The sequence below is a fragment of the Staurois parvus genome, unplaced genomic scaffold (assembly GCF_062004578.1).
Source record: "Staurois parvus isolate SC_StPar_1 unplaced genomic scaffold, SC_StPar_1.0 ptg000096l, whole genome shotgun sequence".
Taxonomy (NCBI): domain Eukaryota; kingdom Metazoa; phylum Chordata; class Amphibia; order Anura; family Ranidae; genus Staurois; species Staurois parvus.
Window position 1 is genome coordinate 15,814,827 of NW_028317892.1, and position 23,949 is coordinate 15,838,775.

General features: G+C 41.4%; 1 protein-coding gene across 2 annotated transcripts in view; it reads right to left on the reverse strand.

The window, feature by feature from the left end:
- KIAA1958 (KIAA1958 ortholog) overlaps window positions 1-23,949 on the reverse strand; it is a 90,200-nt gene that overhangs the window by 41,394 nt on the left and 24,857 nt on the right. For both annotated transcript variants that reach the window (XM_089670929.1, XM_089670928.1), the window contains exon 2: window positions 1,568-2,768. In XM_089670929.1, coding sequence (XP_089527055.1) covers window positions 1,568-2,744 — 1,177 coding nt within the window. In that variant the 5' untranslated portion in view covers window positions 2,745-2,768. The remainder of the gene's footprint in view (window positions 1-1,567; window positions 2,769-23,949) is intronic.

Consider the following 23,949-nt stretch of genomic DNA (forward strand, 5'->3'; position numbering starts at 1 on the left):
TAAAAGAAACTAGGGTATGCCTAATTAAACAGGGTGAGGGTGTGCAGGTAAACTGCTGGGGTCACTTGGTGAATGGAGGCCTGTAGTTGCAGTGGGGGTGATACTGAAATGATAAGATCAGAGGAGCGGTGTGTAACTACAACCCTGGGATTGGGGGGTGGGATATACAGGCATAGGTTGAGATTGTGTGGGGATATGTACAGGAGCATTGGTGAGAGGATGGGGAAGCATGGAGGGTGGTAAGAAAAGGAGGGCCAGATGTCAAAGAAGGTAAAAAAAGGGAGGCTGCAGGCACAGTGGAGGGTGCGGTTGGTAATAAAAGATGTGGTGGTTGGTGAGAAAATGAAAATGCAGGAGCACTATGTGGTGAGAGAAGAGGGGCTGCAGGGAGTCTTGGGGGATCCATTGGTTTGCAAATCAAAGGAGTAGCTGTAGGCACAGGCAATGGGAAGGGAAGGGGGGCTGCAGACACAATAGGTGGTGACAGAAGAGAGTGGGGCATAAGTGTGGTGGGTGGTAAGAGAAAGGTGGTACAGCCCAAAGCTTCTGAGCTAACTTTGTTACTGGACAGCGTGCTGCCTGACCATATAATCAGAGCACTGAGGAGACGAGATGGGGGCCACAACACATACACATGCCGGGCAGCTGTATTGTTCATGGATGATTCAGTACTGCTTGTCTACCCCACCTGAACAGTCATTCATTCTCCTAGCTCCTGCATCGCAACAACAGAACAGGCTCCAGCATCAGTACTACATACCTTTTTATTGCTACTCCTAAGTGAGAGAAAGCCTATTGCTACAATACAACTGGCACCATGCTAACAGACAAAGAAGCAGACAGGCACTGGCCAGGAATGGAGGGACCTAAAAGAGGATGTATTGGCCTGGAGCAGAGAAGTTTGAGTAAAGCTAGTAAAGTCTGCAGTGTTGACTTCCCCCATAGACCCCTATGGTTCATCCATTGTCGGCACTCCCTTCTCTCACCTGCAGCTGCTGCTGACTGATACAGGGGAATCAGATCACATGACCAAAGCAGGCTAAAAATAGGTAAGTATATAAAACATGTACATCTTTCTTAAACAGATTAGTCAACATAGGTGTTATCACGGGAGTGAGCATTTTTAGGACTAGCTAGGCGTATCTCAGTAGATCTATCCTACTTTATAAGGGGACTTTAGGACCTGTCATATTTCTTCATTGATTGAAGCAAGAAATGTAATTTTTGTATGCATTACTTGTAATAATCAATCCTTAAAGCGTGCTTTAATAAATTTTCAATTGTTGGGACTTATAGCTATCACATAAGAGCTTTTGCCAAATGAATAGCCCGTCTGTTCAAAATAAATTTATGCATGATTTCTTAGGATACGCTACTAAGGCAAAACTATACATAGATTAAAACTGACGTGTGAAAATCACGTACAAAGACAATAAAGTAATAAATTACAATAATATCATTTTCATCCAGTCTAATGCTATGTAATGTTCTGTTCTGAGCATTAATAGATTCGGTATTATTCAATGTATAGAACAGCATTAATGGTCACATGCACACAGTTACATACCTGGAATGGACTGTGCTGCTGCCTCAGAGCTGATATTAGGGATGGTATTTGGCTGCTGCTGGCTGGAACTTACTTCAGGCTCTGCATTCATTGATGGGGAGAGGGCCATGTCACTGGATAATGCTGGCTTCAGTACAGGTGGGAGAAGTTCTTCAGAGACCTCTTTTTTTTCCTGTCCTGGCAATTGAAGTGCTGATAAAGGTATGTTAATTGGCTGGCTAGGATTTCCTGTGGAAGTACTGACTGTCATCTGTATTCCCTTCTGCTGATTGACAGCCGGAGGGTTAGATGGTATTTTGCTTTGGGAGGACAATGGTGGTCTCACAGGCTTTTGAGGTGTGGGTCTTTGCAGGACCAAAGAAGAAGGTGCAATAGCTTGTACTTCAAGCTCGTTATTTAGAGATGGTGACAAAATGTTAGGTGGTTTGGATGGTCCCACAAAAGGGGTTGTGTTGGCAGTTTGGTTCTTCGGCTTGGCCATTTGTGTCAGGGCCAGTGAGGGACCATCAACGCCTCCAGTAAGTTCAGCATTAGCAACAATATAGTAGTCTTCAGGTTTTTCCTGTTTAATTTTTTTCACAAGCACATCACTACTGTCCTCATCCACAATGTGCGACTGAGGTCCGGAAACAGAAGAGATAACACCACCACTAGGCCTCTTGCGGGTAACATTAGGTGACTGTTGGACTGTCTGTTCAAAGTCACTATCCTCATCTGTTGCAGAAGATTCACACACCATGTCAAATAATGTGGTTTCATCTTCATATTCTTCTACAGGCTCATCCAGCTCCGAAGGTTCACTACAGTAGGAAAAGTCACAGGAGTCTCTTGTTCTGTTACAGTCAAGTTTTGATTTTACTGGTCTCCCAGGGTACCTATCCAAAGGACTAGTCTGAGTCTCTGAGGGCACACCTATTATACTAGGACTGTCTGAGTTGAAACTTCTGCTGTCCTGGAAACATACTCTCTCCTGAGGACCAGCCCTACATGTTGTAGTCAATGGCCAGTGGTATGCATGTCCAGCACTGCATCCCCACATAGCTGTAAGAGTCCCATGGGAGCCCTCAGAAAGTAAGTGCTTCAGGTTTGGAATAAGGCTACAAATTGTCCCATGACTATGAGCCCAACTCACTAATTTGGAGAGGTTTTCTGAAGATGTGTGAAGACAGTCTTCCATTCTGGTAAATCAAGAAGTCCCTTCCTGTAAGTTAAAATACATAGAAGAATAAGGATTTCAGATGCATTCAGAACCAGTTCAACACCAATATTTATATAAACATTTAAAGTGATTCTAAAGATAACATGTTTAAAAACAAACAAACATGTCATACTTACCTGCTCTTGTAAGGGCTCGTTCACACTAGGCTGTTTTGCCAACGCTTGCCAAACGCCCCTATAGCGTTTGGCAAGCGTTGGTCCGGCGTTTGCGGAGCGTTATTAACGCTCGGCAAACGCTCCGCAAACGCCGCATGCGCGGTTTAGCGGCCCTTGCTAGGCGTTTGCCGAGCGTTAATAACGCCCCACAAACGCCTATAATGCAGTTTGAGTGGTGTTACCGCTCCGCAAACGCCCCGCAACCGCGTCGCAAACGCCGGCCGGGCGTTTGCGGAGCGGCACCATAGACGAGAATAGGAGGCTTCAAAGCCTCCTGACTCGTCCAGAGGCGTCTGTTTTGACGCGACGCAAACGCTCCCGTTAGAACAGCACCATGTGCTGTAATGTGCAGAATTGGCAGAGGCGTTTGGGAAGCGGTAAAAACGCTTCCCAAACGCCTCTCTGCCGCCTGCACACAAGGCTAGTGTGAACGTAGCCTAATGGTTTTGCCCAGAGCAGCCCAGATCCTCCTCTTCTTGGGTCCCCTGCCGGTGCTCTTGGCTCCTCTAGGGGCACTTGTGTGTGCTTGCTTTCTAGCTAGCTCTGTGTATCCATTGAAACATACAGCATGGCTCGGCACCCCCAGCTCCCTCCTCACTGGCTATGACTGACAGCAGCAGGAGCCAATGGCTCTCACTGTTGACTCTCTACCTTTCTGTCTAGTGAGGAGAGAGAGCCACATCACTGGATCAAGATCGGCTCAGGTAACTATAAAGGGGGCTGGGGGAACTGTATGCAGAAGTTTTTTTTAAAGGCACCTACTTAAAACTTAACACATAAAAAACACTTAAATATACCTTTTATAGCATCTTTTGCAATCCCATGGAATTCATAGCACTTCAAGTATCTTAATGTATTTATATGAACAAAATTACTTAAATATATGAAGACAGATTCCAGTATTTGTTAATAGCTTCAGAAGCTATTCATTAAAGATAATTTATCACTTTCCCTTTATAGCTAAGCTCTAGACATATTATAAAGTGATTTTCTACTTAAAGTGCAGCTTCACTTCCCCACTGGCTTGATTGTTCTAAAAAAAACCCATAGTCTCACACCCAGTGAATCCAGCATTGTCCTGCTGTGGCCTGCTTATTTGTTGTTGCATGCTGGGTCTTGTACGTCCCCTTCTTTCTGACGTCATCTGGAACCAGCTGTCTCTTTTTGGTTCAGGCAGCCTCCTAATGATGCACTGCTAGGTCTGCCCTCAACTGGCTTCTGTGTTGAAGCTGATGCTTCCTGGGAATTGTGATGTGCATATCCCAGGAGGCTCCAGCAGCGGAGGGGATGTTATTCTACCTTACGCAAAAATGTAGGTGGGAGGTAGGGTCCAGTGTACAAAATAAAAAAGTAAATTGAATCAGCTTTTCAGATGGTGGGGAAGGGGATGGGCAGCAGGGGGCTGTAGGGAGGAAAAGTGTTTTATATGAGCAAAGGTCGAATTTTAATTTCTAACAGGCTGGTCATCAAAGGCAATGATGCAATCAAAGTGCAATAATCCACATGAACAATAAAAATCATTAATTTACAAAAAGCTTATATGTCATTGGGTGCAGTTACTGCACATTGTCAATATAAAAATTAGGACTCCCTGAAATAGCTACCACTGTCTGTGTAGCTACCCCTGACAGAGGGACAGCTGAGGCTGAAGTTCTAGAGCTGTTAATAAGAAGAACCCATCAACCCTGAAAAGTGAATGGACATAAACACAGAACAGATGAAACACAGGTGAAGAGAGACTGACCAAACAGATAGGAGAAAGGAGCCCCACTTGACACATTTAAAGGGAACACACATCAAACTCATGACAACATCCCTTTCATTTTGTTTTATAAGGGATTTCTCACAAAATGTTTGGAACTTTGAGGCTGCATTCACATATCTTTCTTTTTTTATGGTGTGCTCTTTCAAAGTGGTGCTTTTTAGATGCATGTGGTCATGTCTGACATGCCTTGCAAATTTTAAAGGAATTTCTTTGATATATTTGATTTGGTCAGTAATTGAACAGAGTACGTGATAAGCCCTTGCTGTGCCCTGTGCCAGTTACTTTACCTTGTGTGGGCATAGTGCATGTTAACTTTTTGATCAACTTGCATGTTGATGGAGATGACATACCAAATACACAGTCCTCCTTTTCCTTTCTCCTAAAAAGTGTATTTTTACACTAAATGTCATTATTTCTAGCAAAGGAAATCTGTCAGAAGACAGCCGATCTTCAACACATTATTTACACAAGCATATTCTTGCAATAAATTAGTTGCTAGGCAAACCAGTCTGAAATCTAAACACCGCTGATATTGTTTATTTGGCCTACTTGGAAAGGTCAGCAGAGAGCGGCAGCAGGGCCCGATCAACCTAAGAGAAGCATGCCGATGTCAGGCTCTGTCTGATTACCCTTCCTATCCTGTATTGTAGAAATATTGCTGGCAGAGCTGACCCTATTTTAGCTGCAAACATGGTTACTGTGTTAGTTGATTAGGATACCCACAGAAATACAGGAAACACTAAAACCTACGGATAAAAAACAAACAACAGAAATGTATTTTGTAACAAGATTACAAAAAAAGTAATCAGCTGCTGAGTGCCATGGGAGCTATAACCCAGCCACCACTTCAGAGGAAGGTGAGGCATTGGCCTACACCTCTGCAGTTTCGGGTATCTGTGTTTGCTCAGACACAGCAGACTATTCATTTGAATGATAGGGAATCTCAGGTTACAGAATTAAAAACTGCCTTCAAACTGGTGCATCGCGGTGGCCAGATCCATACCGGTGGTACTAACCATTGCCTGCACAATCTGTGTATGACCAGCAGCAGCTGTATGATTTCTACTCTATATAAATCAATGCCCAGCACTGCCGCTGTTCATATGTAAGTGCTCGTCTGGCCAGCCATCTCCCTTCACTTGCTGTCAATACAGTAAGCAAGAAGAAATTTGTACAATACAAAGTGATGAAAACACTTATTATTGGAGTTCTATTCAGGGTGTTAATGCAACAATGAAAAGTTGGGAGCCAGCAAAATACAGCCATTCACCATGGTAAGCAGTATTTCCCTATGTTTTTAACTGACACATTTTCACACATTTACAACCACTCAGTAGATGTAAATATACAGTACTGCATGTGTAATACAGACCCAGACAAATCCTGGTTGCCATTGCCTTGTTTTTAGAACATTTACACACACATTTCAAAAGTACAGTATATAAATATTGCACAGTGTACTCTGCTCACACATGTGACTGATGCATAATGTCCCCTGTGCACAAACCTATGTGATTGATGCACAGTGTCCCCTGTGCACAAACCTATGTAATGGATGCATAGTGTCCCCTGTGCACAAACCTATGTAATTGATGCATAATGTCCCCTGTGCACAAACCTATGTAATTGATGCATAGTGTCCCCTGTGCACAAACCTATGTAATTGATGCATAGTGTCCCCTGTGCACAAACCTATGTAATTGATGCCTAGTGTCACCTGTGCACAAACCTATGTAATTGATGCCTAGTGTCACCTGTGCACAAACCTATGTAATGATGCATAGTGTCCCCTGTGCACAAACCTATGTAATTGATGCATAGTGTCCCCTGTGCACAAACCTATGTAATGATGCATAGTGTCCCCTGTGCACAAACCTATGTAATGATGCATAGTGTCCCCTGTGCCCAAACCTATGTAAATGATGCATAGCGTCCCCTGTGCACAAACCTATGTAATGATGCATAGCGTCCCCTGTGCACAAACCTATGTAATGATGCATAGTGTCCCCTGTGCACAAACCTATGTAATTGATGCATAGTGTCCCCTGTGCACAAACCTATGTAATTGATGCATAGTGTCCCCTGTGCACAAACCTGTGTAATTGATGCATAGTGTCCCCTGTGCACAAACCTTTGTAATTGATGCATTGTGTCGCCTGTGCACAAACCTATGTAATGATGCATAGTGTCCCCTGTGCACAAACCTATGTAATGATCCATAGTGTCCCCTGTGCACAAACCTATGTAATTGATGCATAGTGTCCCCTGTGCACAAACCTATGTAATGATGCATAGTGTCCCCTGTGCACAAACCTATGTAATTGATGAATAGTGTCCCCTGTGCCCAAACATATGTAATTGATGCATAGTGTCCCCTGTGCACAAACCTATGTAATGATGCATAGTGTCCCCTGTGCCCAAACCTATGTAATTGATGCATAGTGTCCCCTGTGCACAAACCTATGTAATTGATGCACAGTGTCCCCTGTGCACAAACCTATGTAATTGATGCACAGTGTCCCCTGTGCACAAACCTATGTAATTGATGCATAGTGTCTCCTGTGCACAAACCTATGTAATTGATGCATAGTGTCCCCTGTGCACAAACCTATGTAATTGATGCACAGTGTCCCCTGTGCACAAACCTATGTAATTGATGCACAGTGTCCCCTGTGCACAAACCTATGTAATTGATGCATAGTGTCCCCTGTGCACAAACCTATGTAATTGATGCACAGTGTCCCCTGTACACAAACCTATGTAAATGATGCACAGTGTCCCCTGTGCACAATTTTCAAATGTACATGACAACCAATCGGCTTTCATTTTCAAAGCTTAAGGCGGAACTAAACCCCCCCCCCCCCAACCCAACCTTTACAGCCAAGGAACTTGCTTTTGTTTGATCTGCAGTTACTATGGTCCTGCATATGTGATCAGTTTTAAAATCAGCCATTTAATAGCCCGACGGTTTGGTTAAGAGCTAATAGAAGTACACTAGCAGTTGTTACAGTTACATTGGGTATAGAAAAGAATCACCCCCCCCCCTTTAAAATATTCACATTTTGTTGCTTTACAGCCTGAAATGAAGACAGGCACAGTTTTTGTTTTATCACAGCCGTATTACTCAGTGCGACATATAACATGCAAGTGAAAGTTTTAACAACAATATGTCAGACAAAAATAAAATGAGTCAGTATTTTGTGTAACCACCTTTTGCTTTAATTACAGCCTTTAGTCTGTTGGGATAGACTAACTTTGTACATCTAGACTTTGCAGTATTTGCTCACTCTTCTTTGCAGAACTGTTCAAGTTCAGTTCAATTTGATGGTGACCATTTCTGGACTGCAGTCTTCAAGTCATTTCACAGATTTTCAATGGGGTTTAAGTCGGGGCACTGACTAGGCCATGCAGGGGCCATACAGGGGCAGTCACCTCTTTCTCCTTCAACCAATGTGTGGTAATTTTTGCTGTGTGCTTTGGGTCATTGTCATGTTGGAAGGTAAACCTCTTCCCATTGACAACTTTCTGGCAGAGGCAGCAGATTTTCCTCAAGAATTTGATGGTATTTTGTCCCCTCCATTTTTTATTCTATCCAGTCCCTGCTGCAGATTAACACCTCCATAACAGGATATCACCACCTCCATGCTTTACTGTAGGCATGGCGTTATTTGTATGGTGAGCTGTATTGGGTTTCCGCCAGACATATCATTTAGTGTTGAAGCCAATTAAAATTTAGCCTTATCTGACTATAACACCTTTTTCCATGTGTCCTCAGAATCTTCAAGGTGAGTTTTGGCAAAGCTCAGTGGTGACTGCATGTGGCCTTTCTTGACGCCATATAAGCCACATTTGTGGAGAATTTGTGATATTGTTGTCACACAATGACCACTCTTTGTCATAAATTCCTGCAACTGCTTCAGAGCTGTTGTGGACCTCCTGGTAGCCTCTCTAACCAGTTTCCTCCTGGCTCTTTCATCCAGTTTGCAGCGACGTCCTGATCCAGGGAGGGTCTGTGTTGTACCAAATACCTTCCACTTCTTAATAATAGACTTCAATGTGCTTCTAGGCATTGGTAAAGCCTTTGAATTTATTTATATCCATCTCCTGACTTATGCCTGTCCACTGCAGATCTTTTGATAGAGCCTTACCACCCATAGTTGATTGTTTGCTTCGGCTGCACTACCGGGACTCAAATGCTCCAGGAAAGCTCTTTTCATGCTGAGCTAATCAAAATGACCACAGCTGATCACTTGAAAGTGATGATGAATTGAAATTGAAATGGTGATTAGCTACACCTGGTTGAGTTTACATGTCATTTTTAGGAGGGGACTGATCTTTTTTCCAACTCATTGATTCTGTTTTTTAATTATTTTTATTATTTCTGACGTGTTGGTGTTATATCATTCACTTAGATGTTATGAGAGTAAACACAGCTGGTTAAAACAAAAACGGTGTCTGTCTTCATTTCAGGCTACAAAGCAACAAAATGTGAATATTTTAAAGGGGGTGATTGCTTTCCATACCCACCCTTACCATTCATGCCATGTCTTGAATGTACTTGTTTTTAGAAACAATTAAAATGGAACTAAAGGCTTAAGCTTTACCTGTCCAATGGTCCTGAGCCAGCATCAACATTTTCTGAGCGCCGGTCTTTGGGCCTATTCATTGGCTGGCGGTGAACAGCGTCATTCCTGTGCATGCACAGGAGGCTGTCATTCAGGAACTCAGAGACTGACCTGACGCTGTAAGCTGATCTGCACATGTTTACAGCACCAGAGAAAACAGTGAGCAGGTAGGTAGATGCATTTTATTGCAGAAGAGACAGTGCATGTTTTTTCTGCAATTAAAGTCTGTCTGTTTGCTCTTTCTTACAGCCAAACTTCAGTTACGTTTTAAATCAATGGGTTTAGGCTAGAAGTCGATTGGGTACTATGCACAGCTGCTCTAGATTCCCTCTGATCCAGTTTAATTAAATTCCCCACATAGTATATTCCCTGCATGTACACACATCTAACTGATGCACCCCTGCGCATACACAAACATGTAACTGATGAATGGGGGTTGATTTACTAAAACTGGAGAGTGCAACATCTGGAACCAATCAGCTTCCAGGTTTTTTTGTCAAAGCTTAATTGAACAAGCTGAAGTTAGAAGCTGATTGGCTACCATGCACAGCTGCACCAGATGTTGCACTTTCCAGTTTTAGTAAAACAACCCCATTGTGTCCCGTGTGCACACACACATGTAACTGATACATAAGGGTTGATTTACTGGAGAATGCAAAGTCTGGTGCAGCTGTACATGTTAGCCAGTCAGCTTCTCACTTCAGCTTGTTCAATTAGGCTTTGACAGGCAAAATAATTGTTAGCTGATTGGTTTCTGCACCAGATTTTAAACTCTCCAGTTTTAGTAAATCAATAGTGCAATGCTTTACAGGCTCCCGTAACAAAGAAATAATAAATGCACATTGTTTTTTACCTGCAAAAAATGTGCATTTATTAGTTTTTGTCAAAAGGTGAACTTATCCTTTAAGTGATACTGTTTCTTTGCCATGCGTAGGTAAAGCACTTAAGCCAGTGATTGTGACTTTTAATTAAAATATATATCCCCTCATAAACCCCAAATTTTATTACGTACCTGTGTGGGCTATGTTGAGCCATTTACATGTATCTCTTCCATCTGTACAAATGTTTTTTTTTTTCTAATAGTCCGTTCTCCTTCTCTTTCTTTAAACAAAATTACTTACTATTCATCATTTACTTTGAGAAACTGGAGTACCCATGAATCCTTCACAGGTACCTCCTGGGGTACACATATCAATGACTGACAACTAGCAATCTGTTCTTGGCTTTATAAGATCTCATACTGATGGGAATAAAAAAAAACGTTTGCTAAAACTTGTCAATGACAAATATAGCTTTAACGAGCATCTTTTAAGTTTTTGAGCTTATCTGATGAGCAAGGCCTGTGCCAACTAAAGTAAACAGCTGGAAACATTACAGGTAACACTTAAAGGGTAACTCCACTTTCATGAGAAAAAAAGCAAAGAAAAAAAATAATAGTGTATACAATTGCGACACAGGTCATGCAGTGATTGAATGTTATTAAAATTACCTTTCCTTTTCAAAAGCTAGAAAAAAAGCTGTTAGAAGCGTTATAGTAGCGTTTAGCAGTCTTTAGGAGCAAACACTCCAAAAACTCTACAAAACAATTTTTTTTCCTGCTCCTGGACACTGAAGCTCAAAAAATTCTAATAGCCTAAAATAGTGTGCATGGACACAAAGGATAACACTATTTAGCTTCTAGGAGCAGAAAGATAAATGCTAATAACAGCTTCTAGGAGCTTAAAAAACGCTAGTGTGCATGGAGCCTCAATCTGCAGCACTGGAGGAGTTCTGCACAAAGACGGTTTACAGGTGGAGTTTCCACCTTTCAACTTACAGGACTTAAAGGATCTGCTACTGACAGCTTGGTGCCAGATACCACAGCTAACCTTCAGAGGTCTACTGGAGTCCATGCCTTGAAGGGTCAGGGCTGTTTTAGTAGCTAAAATTCAATATTAATATTATAAATTCAATATTACGCAGGTGGTAATAATGTTATGGCTGATTTGTGTAAGTAAATATCTCTTGATAATATTTCTAACTCTTTTAAACTCAAGGCTGTGCCCAGCAGAAAAACCAAGTTTATTATATTGATCAATCTCATTTACCTTGCCATGTACCATAATAGTTCAGTCCTGGTTTTATTTTAGCAATCCTATAAACTGCATTTAAAGCTGTTTTCATATACCACCAATCCAACAACAGATTATTCAGTAGATAGTGAATGTCTATAGATTATTTTAAAAAAATAAGGAAATAGTTTAATGTCATTTTAATTAATTCATGGCCTGTGCGTGTCTGTGTTTGTGTTTTTATTCCCTTCTATGTGTGCTGAATATACTCTCTACTTATAAGCAATAAGAGGAGGACACTATATATTTTACTCATGTGGCGATTGTATTTGAAGAATCTGAATCATCTTGGGATAAAAAAAAGGACTTGTCTTTGGACTCTTTTCACTTATATGAGTTTTCACTTTGAAATTTATGTTTATGGTATTTTGCGCTACTGAATCACTTAGAGGATACATTGTATACTCTCTACTTAGCTTGTGTAATAATAGACAGATTAAAGCACATATTCATAGCAACCCATCAAATTTCCTCTTTAGCTAATATGACTACAGTCAGCCTTTACTAAAAGGCAGATGAGATAAATGTGATTGATCTTCATGCCAGTTGTACTGGCCTACTGAATTTTGACATACACTATAAATACTACCAACTAAACCTGGTCAGAGAAGAAAAAACAAAAATGTTATAAATAACCATTTTAGGAGGTAGAACATAGCATTACTAAATATATTAGAATCATATCACTCTGTTTCATGTATTCCCAATAAACACATAGTTTACAATATTAAAGGCAGATTTAGTGCCATTTAAGAGCGTGAAATAATGCAACTGAAATATTAGAGCAGAAATGAAATTGGTTTCTTTGGTAAGCTAAGATGTGCAATAAGACATCATTAGTATGATGGTTTAAGCAATGAAATCTAGGCAAGGCACAAAGCAACACTGAATTTGCTGAGAGCCAAAGGCAACAAACAGCTAATGGTCACTCTTGTCCTTTCCTGAGAATGGAATATGAGCCTCTAGCACTAAAAATAATTAAAATAATTGTTCCATAATCTCTAGCGCATGAGGTTAGCATAACAAAGGCTATGTTAGTCTCTGGAGAAATGTTTTTATATGCTGTAACTCCACTGCCTTTTTAAAGCCAATACTAAAATTTAAAAATTTGAAGATATAGGAATCGAGGATCAGTACAACTGACATAATTTGGAGCATGTATTATTCATATGGGCAGCATAACAAAAATGTTACATAACTTGTTATAGAGAAAAACTGACCTAAAGGTTCCCGTACACAATGAAGGATACTAGCCCTCCAAATTTGGGTGCAGCAAATCATGCAGCAATGTGTATGGGAGACCCATGGAAGGCAGATGTTGCAACACAAACAGATCTGATGGGCTGGAAAATGTTGTCCCCTTTGTGCTAGTGCAGAGATAAACAGCACTTTAGTTCAAAGGCTACTGAAACTTGAACTTTCCAGTGGTTTACACAGCTGGATAAAAAAGAAAAATTGCTAACAAACAGACTGAAGGCAAACTGTCAGTATTTCAAATGTGTTAATTGTAAAGACCTTTTCCAGAAAATAACCTATGCAATCAGAGGGACCCAGTACATATTAAAAAACTGTAAAGCTTAGTAAAATTTTCAATATTATTGTTACACCTGTAGGCCAATCCCCCCCTTCCCCCCATGGAGGGCCCAAATGGCCTACAGGTGTAACATTTTTCCAAGTTGCACAGTTTTTAGATATCTACTGGGGTCCCTTGATGCGATGGAGCAGTTCACCCAGCAAATCAGAAAATCTGTGACCTACATTTTTATTTCCCTGTATATATACATATCACTATTACCTGAATTACTAAATTATGTTTTTCTCCACAGATCAGTCAGATCTACATGAAAATATTTGGAGAGTAAAAAACTGTTAAACGACTTTAGGGTCCATTCACACTTGTCAACTTTCCTGCAGAAAAACACAGGAATGTTACTGCATGAAAATACATTTCAAGTAGAAATGCAAAACTTCAGCGTTTTGGAAATACATCAGACACACACTTCGCACGCATGTGTTTACAACAGCAACATACAGGCATATACTTGTATGGCAGGCTGTATGTGGCATCAGTGCCCTGGATGCAGAAAATGTTCACTAGGCACAAGTAGATTACAAGAAGTTAATACCTTGCTACCAAGTTATATTCAAGTATTAATAAATGCATATAAACATATCTGTAACTATGTTTTAAATCTAAACTCCAAGCAGAGTTGGACATCAACACAAGCAATCAATCAACCACTCGAGCTCCAAAAGATTTTACCCCCTTCATGACCAGGCCATTTTATGCTGTTTGGCACTGCGCTGATTTAACTGGCAATTGCACGGTCATGCAACACTGTACGCAAATGAGATGTATATTTGATCACCACTGGGTTTTTTATTTTTTATTATAAGAAAAAAAAGAACAAACATTTTGAAAAAAAAACCCAACATTTTTTACTTTCTGCTATAAAATGTATCCAATTGAAAATCCAATAAAAAAAATTCAAAACAAATAAAATTCCATCAGAAATTTCATGCAAAATGTATTTTGCTTATATGTCTTTGGTATAAAAATCCTAATAAGTGTATATTAATTGGTTTGTGTGAAAGTTATAGCATCTACAAATGATGGTAAACATACTGGAATTTTTTTTTCTTATATACTAGTAATGGAGGTGTTCAGAGACTTCTAGTGGGACTGTGATAGTGCAGTGGGCAATCTGGCACTGTGTGGGAACTGACTGACACTGAAATTTCCAGTGACACTAATACAGTGATCAGTGCTAATAATATACACTATCACTGTACTAAAGACTTTGAGCTGGGAAGGGGTTAACATTTTGGGGCCATCAAAGTTTTAACTGTGTGCCTAACAATGTTTACTGGGTGGTGTTTTCACTAAGCAATATTTTGTAGGGAGAAGAAAAAAGCAGCTGCTGTCTATGGAGAGCCCTGTGTTGTTTACCAACACAGGGCTTTCTTCTGTCATTGCTCAGTGGGTCCTGGCCATAAATCATTGGCCAAGACCTGCTGATCGACATGTACAGGTGCAAATGACAGCACAGCCGGGGCTACCCAGATCACATACATGTACATGATCCGGCGCAGTGGGGCTGCTCTGCTGCAGAATATCTGCAGTAGGTGGTTGCCAACAGGTTAACCTGTGCATAAAGGGGAGATGTGGGTGGCCTAAATCTCACATGATTCTTGAGTTGAGTAGAGCTTGGCTGGGGCTGAACATTTTATTTTCATTTTATCTGCAATACTTGAATTATTACTATTTTTTCATTAGCAATGTACACCGCCTACCTGCACCTCACAGATTGTAACACTAACCTTTGGGTACAGTAGTGCACAGCTTTTTAAGATTCATTTGAGTCTGCTGTCATTATGGGGGCATGTATAGGTGAGGAAAGGCCCAGGGAGACCTTCCATCACTACAGGCAGTAGAGGCATAAAGACACCAGTGCTGCCTCTGCTGAAGTACAGGGTGGCAGACCCTAGACCATTTACCTGTCATAAGAAGAATAAGCATTAATGAAAGGTTGCTTTAAACAGGAAGCTCCTGCAAAGCAGAGTGTAGGACATGGAGAGGCAACCTAAAACATGTCTGCCAGACTGGGCATACAATGTAATTTCTAATGGCACCTGGAAGATCGCCAAGTGTCATGCTCACAGGCTCAGTCTTGCTTGCTGGGGGTCTGGAGGATGCCCTGGGGGGGCCCTGCTCCATTCAAATACAGTGCCAATGCCATAGATTGTTATAGACAGCTCATTGGCTGTCAACTGCAAAACCTAGCTTTCCCCCTCTGCACCCATGGCCCACCTTCTTGGGGACCAGTGCCCAAGAATATAACAAGCGGGGAAAAATACCTGATCCCCATGGCTTACTTTGACTCAAAGAGGAAAGGATAGCTTAGGAAGAGACGTTTGGAACCAAGACTGAGGAGTGAGGTAATTGATGCACAATGCACTAGCATGTCTCCATGCTTTATTTTGCTGAGAAATAACTTTGAAAAACAATCCCTAGCGTTTCTGCCCATAGCCATCTTGAGCAAGGGCAGATGATTCATATAGCATTTACTTCTTGGAATCCATCTGAACTTAGCTCAGGCATGCAGGCAGCAGGGTTTGCTTAGCTAAGAAGCCCCCTCCTCTCATCCTGAAGACTCCTGGGATCTATGATATCATTTGCCTAGGCTTGGAAACCAGGAAGTAACTGAAGAAATGTAAAAGAAAAGTTTAACCGCTTCTCACCTGACATATAAGGAAATAACGGGCGCAAGGCAGTTCTTATGATGTCCTCCCACTCTAACCATCGGTGGTGCGCTGTGTCCCTTGGACACAGCAGATCACTGATCAGCGGAAAGAGCCGATGACTTCGGTTGTCATGTGATCAGCTGTGTTTAATCACAGCTGATCGCATGTAAATAAGGAAATGCCGGTATTTCTCTCCTCACCAGCTGTCACACTGGCAGCTGGTGAGGAGAGGAGAGCCAGTAATTGGCATTCCTAACAGGGGACATCTACACTGATCATCAGGGCACTGATGATCAGTGTAGCCCCACCAGTGCCACCTGTCAAGTGTCCATTAATGCCACCTGTCATTGCCCATCAGTGCACATCTATGCCACATATCAGTGCCTACCAGTGCACATCAATGACACATATTAGTGCCTACCAGTGCACATCAATGACACATATCAGTACCCATCTTGGCTGCCTTTCAGTGCCACCTATCAGTGCCAGTCAGTGTCACCTATCAGTGCCAGTCATTGCCGCCTATGAGTGCTGCCAATCAGTGCCACCTATCAGTGCCCGTCAGTGCCACCTAACAGTTTCAGTCAGTGCCACCTAACAGTGCCAGTCAGTGCCACCGATCAGTGCCAGTCAGTGCTGCCTATCAGTGCCATATATGAGTACTGCCTTTCAGTGCCCATCAGTGATGTCTGTGAATGCCCACCAGTGATGCCTGTCAATGCCCATCAGTGCCACCTACCAGTGCCTCCTCATCAGTGCCCATCAGTGCAGCCTATCAGTGCCCATCACTGCAGCCTCATTAGCGCACATCAGTGAAGGAGAAAAATTACTAATTTACAAAACTGTATAACAGAAACTAAGATAAAAAACTTTTTTTTTTTCAAATTTTCAGTTGTTTTTGTTTTTTTTAGCAAAAAATAAAAAAACCCAGGGGTGATTGAATACCACCAAAAGAAAGCTCTATGTGTCTCAAAAAAATGATAAAAATTCCATATGGGTACAGTGTTGCATGACCGCGCAATTGTCATTCAAACTGCGACAGCACTGAAAGCTGAAAATTGGCCTGGGCAGGAAGGGGGTAAAAGTGTCCGGTAGACAAGTGGTTAAACAAGTAAATATTATATACTTTCCTACCTATTTACTAATGCTAACAGCATAAGGATTAACAATGTCTAATGTTGATAGAGACAGTGAAGTCCCCCTTTAACTGGCGGGAAGAATACAGTATCTCAGCGCAGAGTTTCTTTAGTTCGTATGCTGTGCCAGCTTCAAGTTTATTTCCCTATTCTGGGCTCTTTGCATTATGGATAACTTTCTCTGACTTAACAGAAATGTGAAAGGGCGCATTATTTCATCATGAAAATGATTTCCAATTGCAGGGCACAGCCAAAAACATTTTCCTGCTCTTGGATTTCTTATGCTTCAATACTAAACAAGGCAAAAAAGCCAGCAGAGGCAGAAATGAATGTGGCAGCATAGCAGCCCCAAGTGAGTTTGGAGTGATGATCTTGATGGATATAAAGGTCTTTAGTAAACACACGTCATTCAGAACTGCACTAGGACAGCAGCCAATGTAATGTGTCTCGATTTTTGAGAGAGCTAAATAAGTTGCAGTCTAATGCATTTACTTTCAATACTAGTCACCACATACATTTAAAATTCACATGACAACAGATAATATTTTCTTTCTCTAAGTTATTATGTGCAGCATTTTACCTTAAAATATTTTTAACAGACACAGGATTAGCTGCTGCAAGTGGAATTAAGTCTAAAAAAGAAAATGTTGACAGGTAGCGTTTTATGACAGAAGAGCCCCAATTGGTCTCTTCTGTCATAACCCCTTCTTCCTGCTTGTCATTTGTTATATACACTAAACTGCACACGAAGCTCAGCATACATTTGCATATATTCGCATGCAGGCTCTAGCCATATTTATGAGAATAATAAGTAAGGATCATTGATAAGTAGGGATTGCTTGTAGGAACATATCCTGCTCTCTAGCTCCCTTGTCTCCTCCTCCCATACTCGTCTCCAGGACTTTTGCAGAGCTTCCCCCATCCTCTGGAACTCTCTACCCCAATTTATCAGACTATCGCCTATTCTGCTCACTTTTAGGCGATCTCTTTAAAGCTATCTCTTCAGGGAAGCCTATCCTGCCCTCAGCTAATAATGGAATCTTCTGCTCTTCCAACCAGTCCATCCCCACTGTTACTACCTTTTGTACCACTAGCCCCTCCGTCCTAGATTTTAAGCTCCAAGGAGCAGGGCCCTCCTTTCCCTCTTGTATTGTTGATGTATTGTCTCCCGTTATATTGTAAAGCACTGAGCAAACTGTTGGCGCTATACAAATCCTGTAGAATAATAACATATAGACCAGTGTTTCTCAACCTTTTTTCAGTCAAGGCACCCTTTACAATTATGGACAGTTCCGAGGCACCCTTAAAAATTATGGACAGGCTTGAGGCACCCCATTCTAATATGGGGTGCCTCAAGGCTGTCCATAATTTTAACAGGACACCTCATTCTAAAATGTGAAAAACTATTCTAATAGTTTTATATAACGCAGCAACATTCACACATGTAGGACACCCAACATTAGAGGTGATTCATTCTTCCGAAGCAAATACACTTTTGCACACTGGTACTGACTAGTATTCCATGGTTTCTCTTCTCCCTCAGTTTTTCTCCATCACTGAGCTAATGTGACCCCAGCACTGATGGTGAGGGGCAGGGGAGAGTCAAAATAGGTTGTTGAGCAGGCAGCTGACATCCTCCTTATCAACTGATGATGTTATTGGTTGTCAGGATGCTGGCGGCTAGAAGGTCGTCATGGTGCACAATGAAAACCTGTGACTTTGTGTAACCTAAAGGCAGGCTCGTTCCACCCGCTGGCTTGTATACAAGTTTTGGGCAATTTTTAGACATTTTGCCAAGGCACCCCTAAAGAAACCTCAAGCACTCTAGGGTGGCTGGGCACCCTGGTTGAGAAAGGCTGATCTAGACAGATGGTTGAAATGTAGGAGGAATGGTTTTGGGTCATCACCCAGGTCTATTCCTGTGAGGTTGGCAATAATAAAAATAAACCTTTAAAGGTTTTGGTATGGCTATCTTTGCATAGTTACATTAGTCCAGCTTGGACCAATTTAACCACTTGCCCTCCAGAGGATTTACCCCCCTTCCTGACCAGGCCATTTTTTGCTATACGGCGCTGCGTTACTTTAACTGACAATTGCGCGGCCATGCAACGCTGTACATAAATGACAATATTGAAAAAAAAAATGGTTTTTACTATTTGCTATTCTGCTACACGTCTTTGCTAAACAAAATCCCAATACATGTAAATTAATTGGTTTACCTGAAAGTTATACCGTCTACAAATGGCGGTGTATATACTGGAATTTTGTTTTTTTAACGTTTATACTTTTTTTATACTAGTAATGGCGGCAATCAGCGACTTATAGCGGGACTGTGGCATTCTGACATGAGGGGGAACAACATAGCTGCTGCTGACATCCCAATTACACTAACACAGTGATCAGTGCTAATAAAAAGCACTGACACTGTACTAATGAGACTGGGTAGGAAGAGGTTAACATCTGGGGCGATCAAAGGGTTAACTGTGTGCTGTTTTACTGTGTGTGCTGTGTGTGTTTTACTAGTGAAACATACTGCTGTGTATTTCTCTGCTGTGCAGAGAAATACACAGCAGCATGTTCCTGCTGGCAGGAGAGAGACCTGTGTTGTTTACACACAGGTCTGTCCCCTGTCAGTGATACTCAACATCTGTAGCTGGCAATGGCAGTGCGGGTAGGGTGGCACACGTGCGCACATGAGACCCCTACCCGGAAATGCTATATCACGTATATATATATATATATATATATATATATATATATATATATTTTGCGCAGCCCTGGTGCCCTGTAGCAGTAGTTCTACTATAGGGTGGTCGGGAAGCGGTCAAGTATGCATGTTCCATACCTGGCTGCGATCCCTGCGGAAGCTTGAGATCACTGTAGTAAACACTACTACAGCAGTAATTGTTGCTAGCTTCTGGGTCCTGCGCCAAATGGTAGCCCTGCTACTTAGTGGATACAGGAGGTTGCTCACTCAGCACGAGCGCCATTCAAAGAACACTTTTCATCTTCTCAATCAACACAAAGTAGAACAGAAGTTTTGAAAGACACTCCCACAATATGTGTAAAAGTATGCCCTGTCCATTACCACCTCTTCAACACAGAGGAGAAATTTGTAGAAAAAGTACAGTATGTGGGTATTCTATACCATCTGGTTAAAGGTTTAAAGCCCAATTCCTGGATTTTGCATGCAACAGAGGCCTTATGGGGATGAGAGAATACACAATCCATTTCTGATTCCTATTTGTGGATGTATGGGGTGGAGAAGTCTGGGGCTGGTGAAGCTAATAAGGAGCAGGATAAAGACATGTATGTCGGAGGAGTATGTATTCATTCATAACATTTCAAAAGAAGTGTTTTGTGTTGTGATTGTAGATTGAGAGGGTAGTGAGGATAGAAAGTGGAGGAGTTTTAGGGCCTTCAAGAAGTTGAGCTCTTGGGCTGACATACACTGGATTTCCGAGATTTCCAAGATTTGCCTAATTCTACCCTGTGAGAAGAAGTGTTTCAACATGAATTCGTTTTTCTAACAAACGACTGGAAGGCATTGTCATTGATCCCAGTAGGGAAGTCTGGGTTACCCATCATTGGAAGCATCCCTTACCCTAAGGGATCAGTGATGAGCTTGGGGCATGATGCCGTAGCCATAGCAGTAAGTTTGTAACTAGTAAGGGGTTAGTGCACACTGCAAAGGGGATACCAGTGGATAGCCATAGGAGGACAGATAGTGGTATTACAGTTGTCTACTGTCCTATAGTTATCCAACTCTTAAGATGATAAATTCAACACAACATTCTTGCCACAAGTGTGGCTCAGTAGCCAGGAAGAGGGTCTAGGAAGCCCATACCCTCTTTTAGCTTCAAAAAAGTTGGTAAGGACTGCTCTAGTCTATAGTGTGTCTTGCCCTTTAAAAAGAGCAGAAAGAAAATCCATTTGTGGCACAGAATGGAAGTATTTGGGGATATGTAGCTGAATTGTCTGAAAGAATAATAGTCTAGGTAGCACATTCATTTTTAGTATACATTTTCTTCTAAACCAAAAGAAGATTACTTTGTCCCAATTCTGGAGATCTTTACTGATAATTGTGAGGAAATGAATGAAGTTAGCACAAAAAGTGTCCTCCATGGTAATCTGAAGAAGATGTGTTCCATTTAAAGGGAAAGTTGGCCTGAATATGTATAAGTTTGTTCGAAAAGTATAGAGATGTGACTATGTTTATTTTGAAGTAGAACAGTACCTTATACTCCTCAAAGGCAGCCAGATTAGAAAGGCTAATTTCAAGTTTCATAATAAATTTATAGAAAAGATATCTAGAAAAATGTAATTCCTAAAGTGGACAACATATACAGTCAGGTCCATAAATATTGGGACATCGACACAATTCTAACATCTTTGGCTCTATACACCACCACAATGGATTTGAAATGAAACGAACAAGATGTGCTTTAACTGCAGACTGTCAGCTTTAATTTGAGGGTATTTACATCCAAATCAGGTAAACGGTGTAGGAATTACAACAGTTTGCATATGTGCCTCCCACTTGTTAAGGGACCAAAAGTAATGGCTTCTCAGCTGTTCCATGGCCAGGTGTGTGTTATTCCCTCATTATCCCAATTACAATGAGCAGATAAAAGGTCCAGAGTTCATTTCAAGTGTGCTATTTGCATTTGGAATCTGTTGCTGTCAACTCTCAAGATGAGATCCAAAGAGCTGTCACTATCAGTGAAGCAACCCATCATTAGGCTGAAAAAACAAAACAAACCCATCAGAGAGATAGCAAAAACATTAGGCGTGGCCAAAACAACTGTTTGGAACATTCTTAAAAAGAAGGAACGCACCGGTGAGCTCAGCAACACCAAAAGACCTGGAAGACCACAGAAAACAACTGTGGTGCATAACCGAAGAATTCTTTCCCTGGTGAAGAAAACACACTTCACAACAGTTGGCCAGATCAAGAACACTCTCCAGGAGGTAGGTGTATGTGTGTCAAAGTCAACAATCAAGAGAAGACTTCACCAGAGTGAATACAGAGGGTTCACCACAAGATGTAAACCATTGGTGAGCCTCAAAAACAGGAAGGCCAGATTAGAGTTTGCCAAACGACATCTAAAAAAGCCTTCACAGTTCTGGAACAACATCCTATGGACAGATGAGACCAAGATCAATTTGTACCAGAGTGATGGGAAGAGAAGAGTATGAAGAAGGAAAGGAACTGCTCATGATCCTAAGCATACCACATCATCAGTGAAGCATGGTGGTGGTAGTGTCATGGTGTGGGCATGTATGGCTGCCAATGGAACTGGTTCTCTTGTATTTATTGATATGACTGCTGACAAAAGCAGCAGGATGAATTCTGAAGTGTTTCGGGCAACATTATCTGCTCATATTCAGCCAAATGCTTCAGAACTCAGAACTCATTGGACGCCGCTTCACAGTGCAGATGGACAATGACCCAAAGCATACTGCAAAAGCAACCAAAGAGTTTTTTAAGGGAAAGAAGTGTAATGTTATGCAATGGCCAAGTCAATCACCTGACCTGAATCCGATTGAGCATGCATTTCACTTGCTGAAGACAAAACTGAAGGGAAAATGCCTCAAGAACAAGCAGGAACTGAAGACAGTTGCAGTAGAGGCCTGGCAGAGCATCACCAGGGATGAAACCCAGCATCTGGTGATGTCTATGCATTCCAGACTTCAGGCTGTAATTGACTGCAAAGGATTTTCAACCAAGTATTAAAAAGTGAAAGTTTGATTTATGATTATTATCCTGTCCCATTACTTTTGGTTCCTTAACAAGTGGGAGGCACATATGCAAACTTGTAATTCCTACACCGTTTACCTGATTTGGATGTAAATTAAAGCTGACAGTCTGCAGTTAAAGCACATCTTGTTCGTTTCATTTCAAATCCATTGTGGTGGTGTATAGAGCCAAAAATGTTAGAATTGTGTCGATGTCCCAATATTTATGGACCTGACTGTAGTTACATCCTTGTTTTACTGTTTCATTATCAATGACTGACTACTTGACATAAAGCAAGCAACTCAACTGCACCATGAAACGCAAGTGAGTCAAAACAGAAATCAGGTTGCATCAAGGTGCTGTCACATGATGAAATGCTTGTAACATCATCATAGCTAGGTCTAATGAAAATGTAGTGTATAAAGGAAGAGAACTAACATGTATGCATCATGCTCTAAATCATGATATCACATCACTAGAAAAACTGCTATCCAAAACCAAAGCATCTTATACTGTTTATAGTCTATACTGTTAATCTATCAGTATACTATTAAAATACATAGTTAAAGTATAACTAAAGGCAAAACTTTTTTTTAGTTTTTCATAAACTGGAGATGGATTAGAATACATTATTAGGTTTTATTGCTGTATTAATTTTACCCTTGGTTCACATATATGCAGCCATGCGGGCCACTTGTTGAGCGGGCACGAGAGCCCATTCATTTGAATGGACTCCCGTGCCCCGTGCCCCGTGACACGCAAGGAAGAAGTCTCTGCACTTCTGAAAATCCTCGGTTCCCAGTAAGGTTGTGTTTTCCAGTGCGGGCGGTGTGCCATTAGAACTAATGGCACCCGCCTGCGGGTCCGCATTCCTCTGTGTGGGTGGTGTGGCTGCACGGATTTTTTTGCGGATCTGCAGCCGCACCACCCGCACATATGTGAACCTAGCGTAAGAGCTAACATCAGAGAAATGCACTAGTGAAGATCTATATTCAAATGCCCACATAAATCTAAATAATAAAAGAGCTGGGGGTTTTTGATAGCCACATGTGGAAGGGTCTGTGAGAAAAATCAGCCAGTTAGAACTTTGATCCTCTACTTTAGCAGACAGGCCTTCATATATGTGACCAGCACTAAGAGGTAACTGCGACAGACTTTTTTTCCAGGAAAGGTATTTTATCCCATCTGTCACTCTTTTTGATATCTATTCCAAGAAGACTGAAAACATAGCTGTTTGACTCAATCTTCAATATCTTCAGAGGAACTTACATGGATCATGTACTGTATGTAGCTCTAAAAAGTCAAAAACGAACTCAGAACTTTTAATTTGTTCCAGGTTTGTGACAGTACTAAACCTATTGGGTCATCAGGACAGTCAGCTAACAT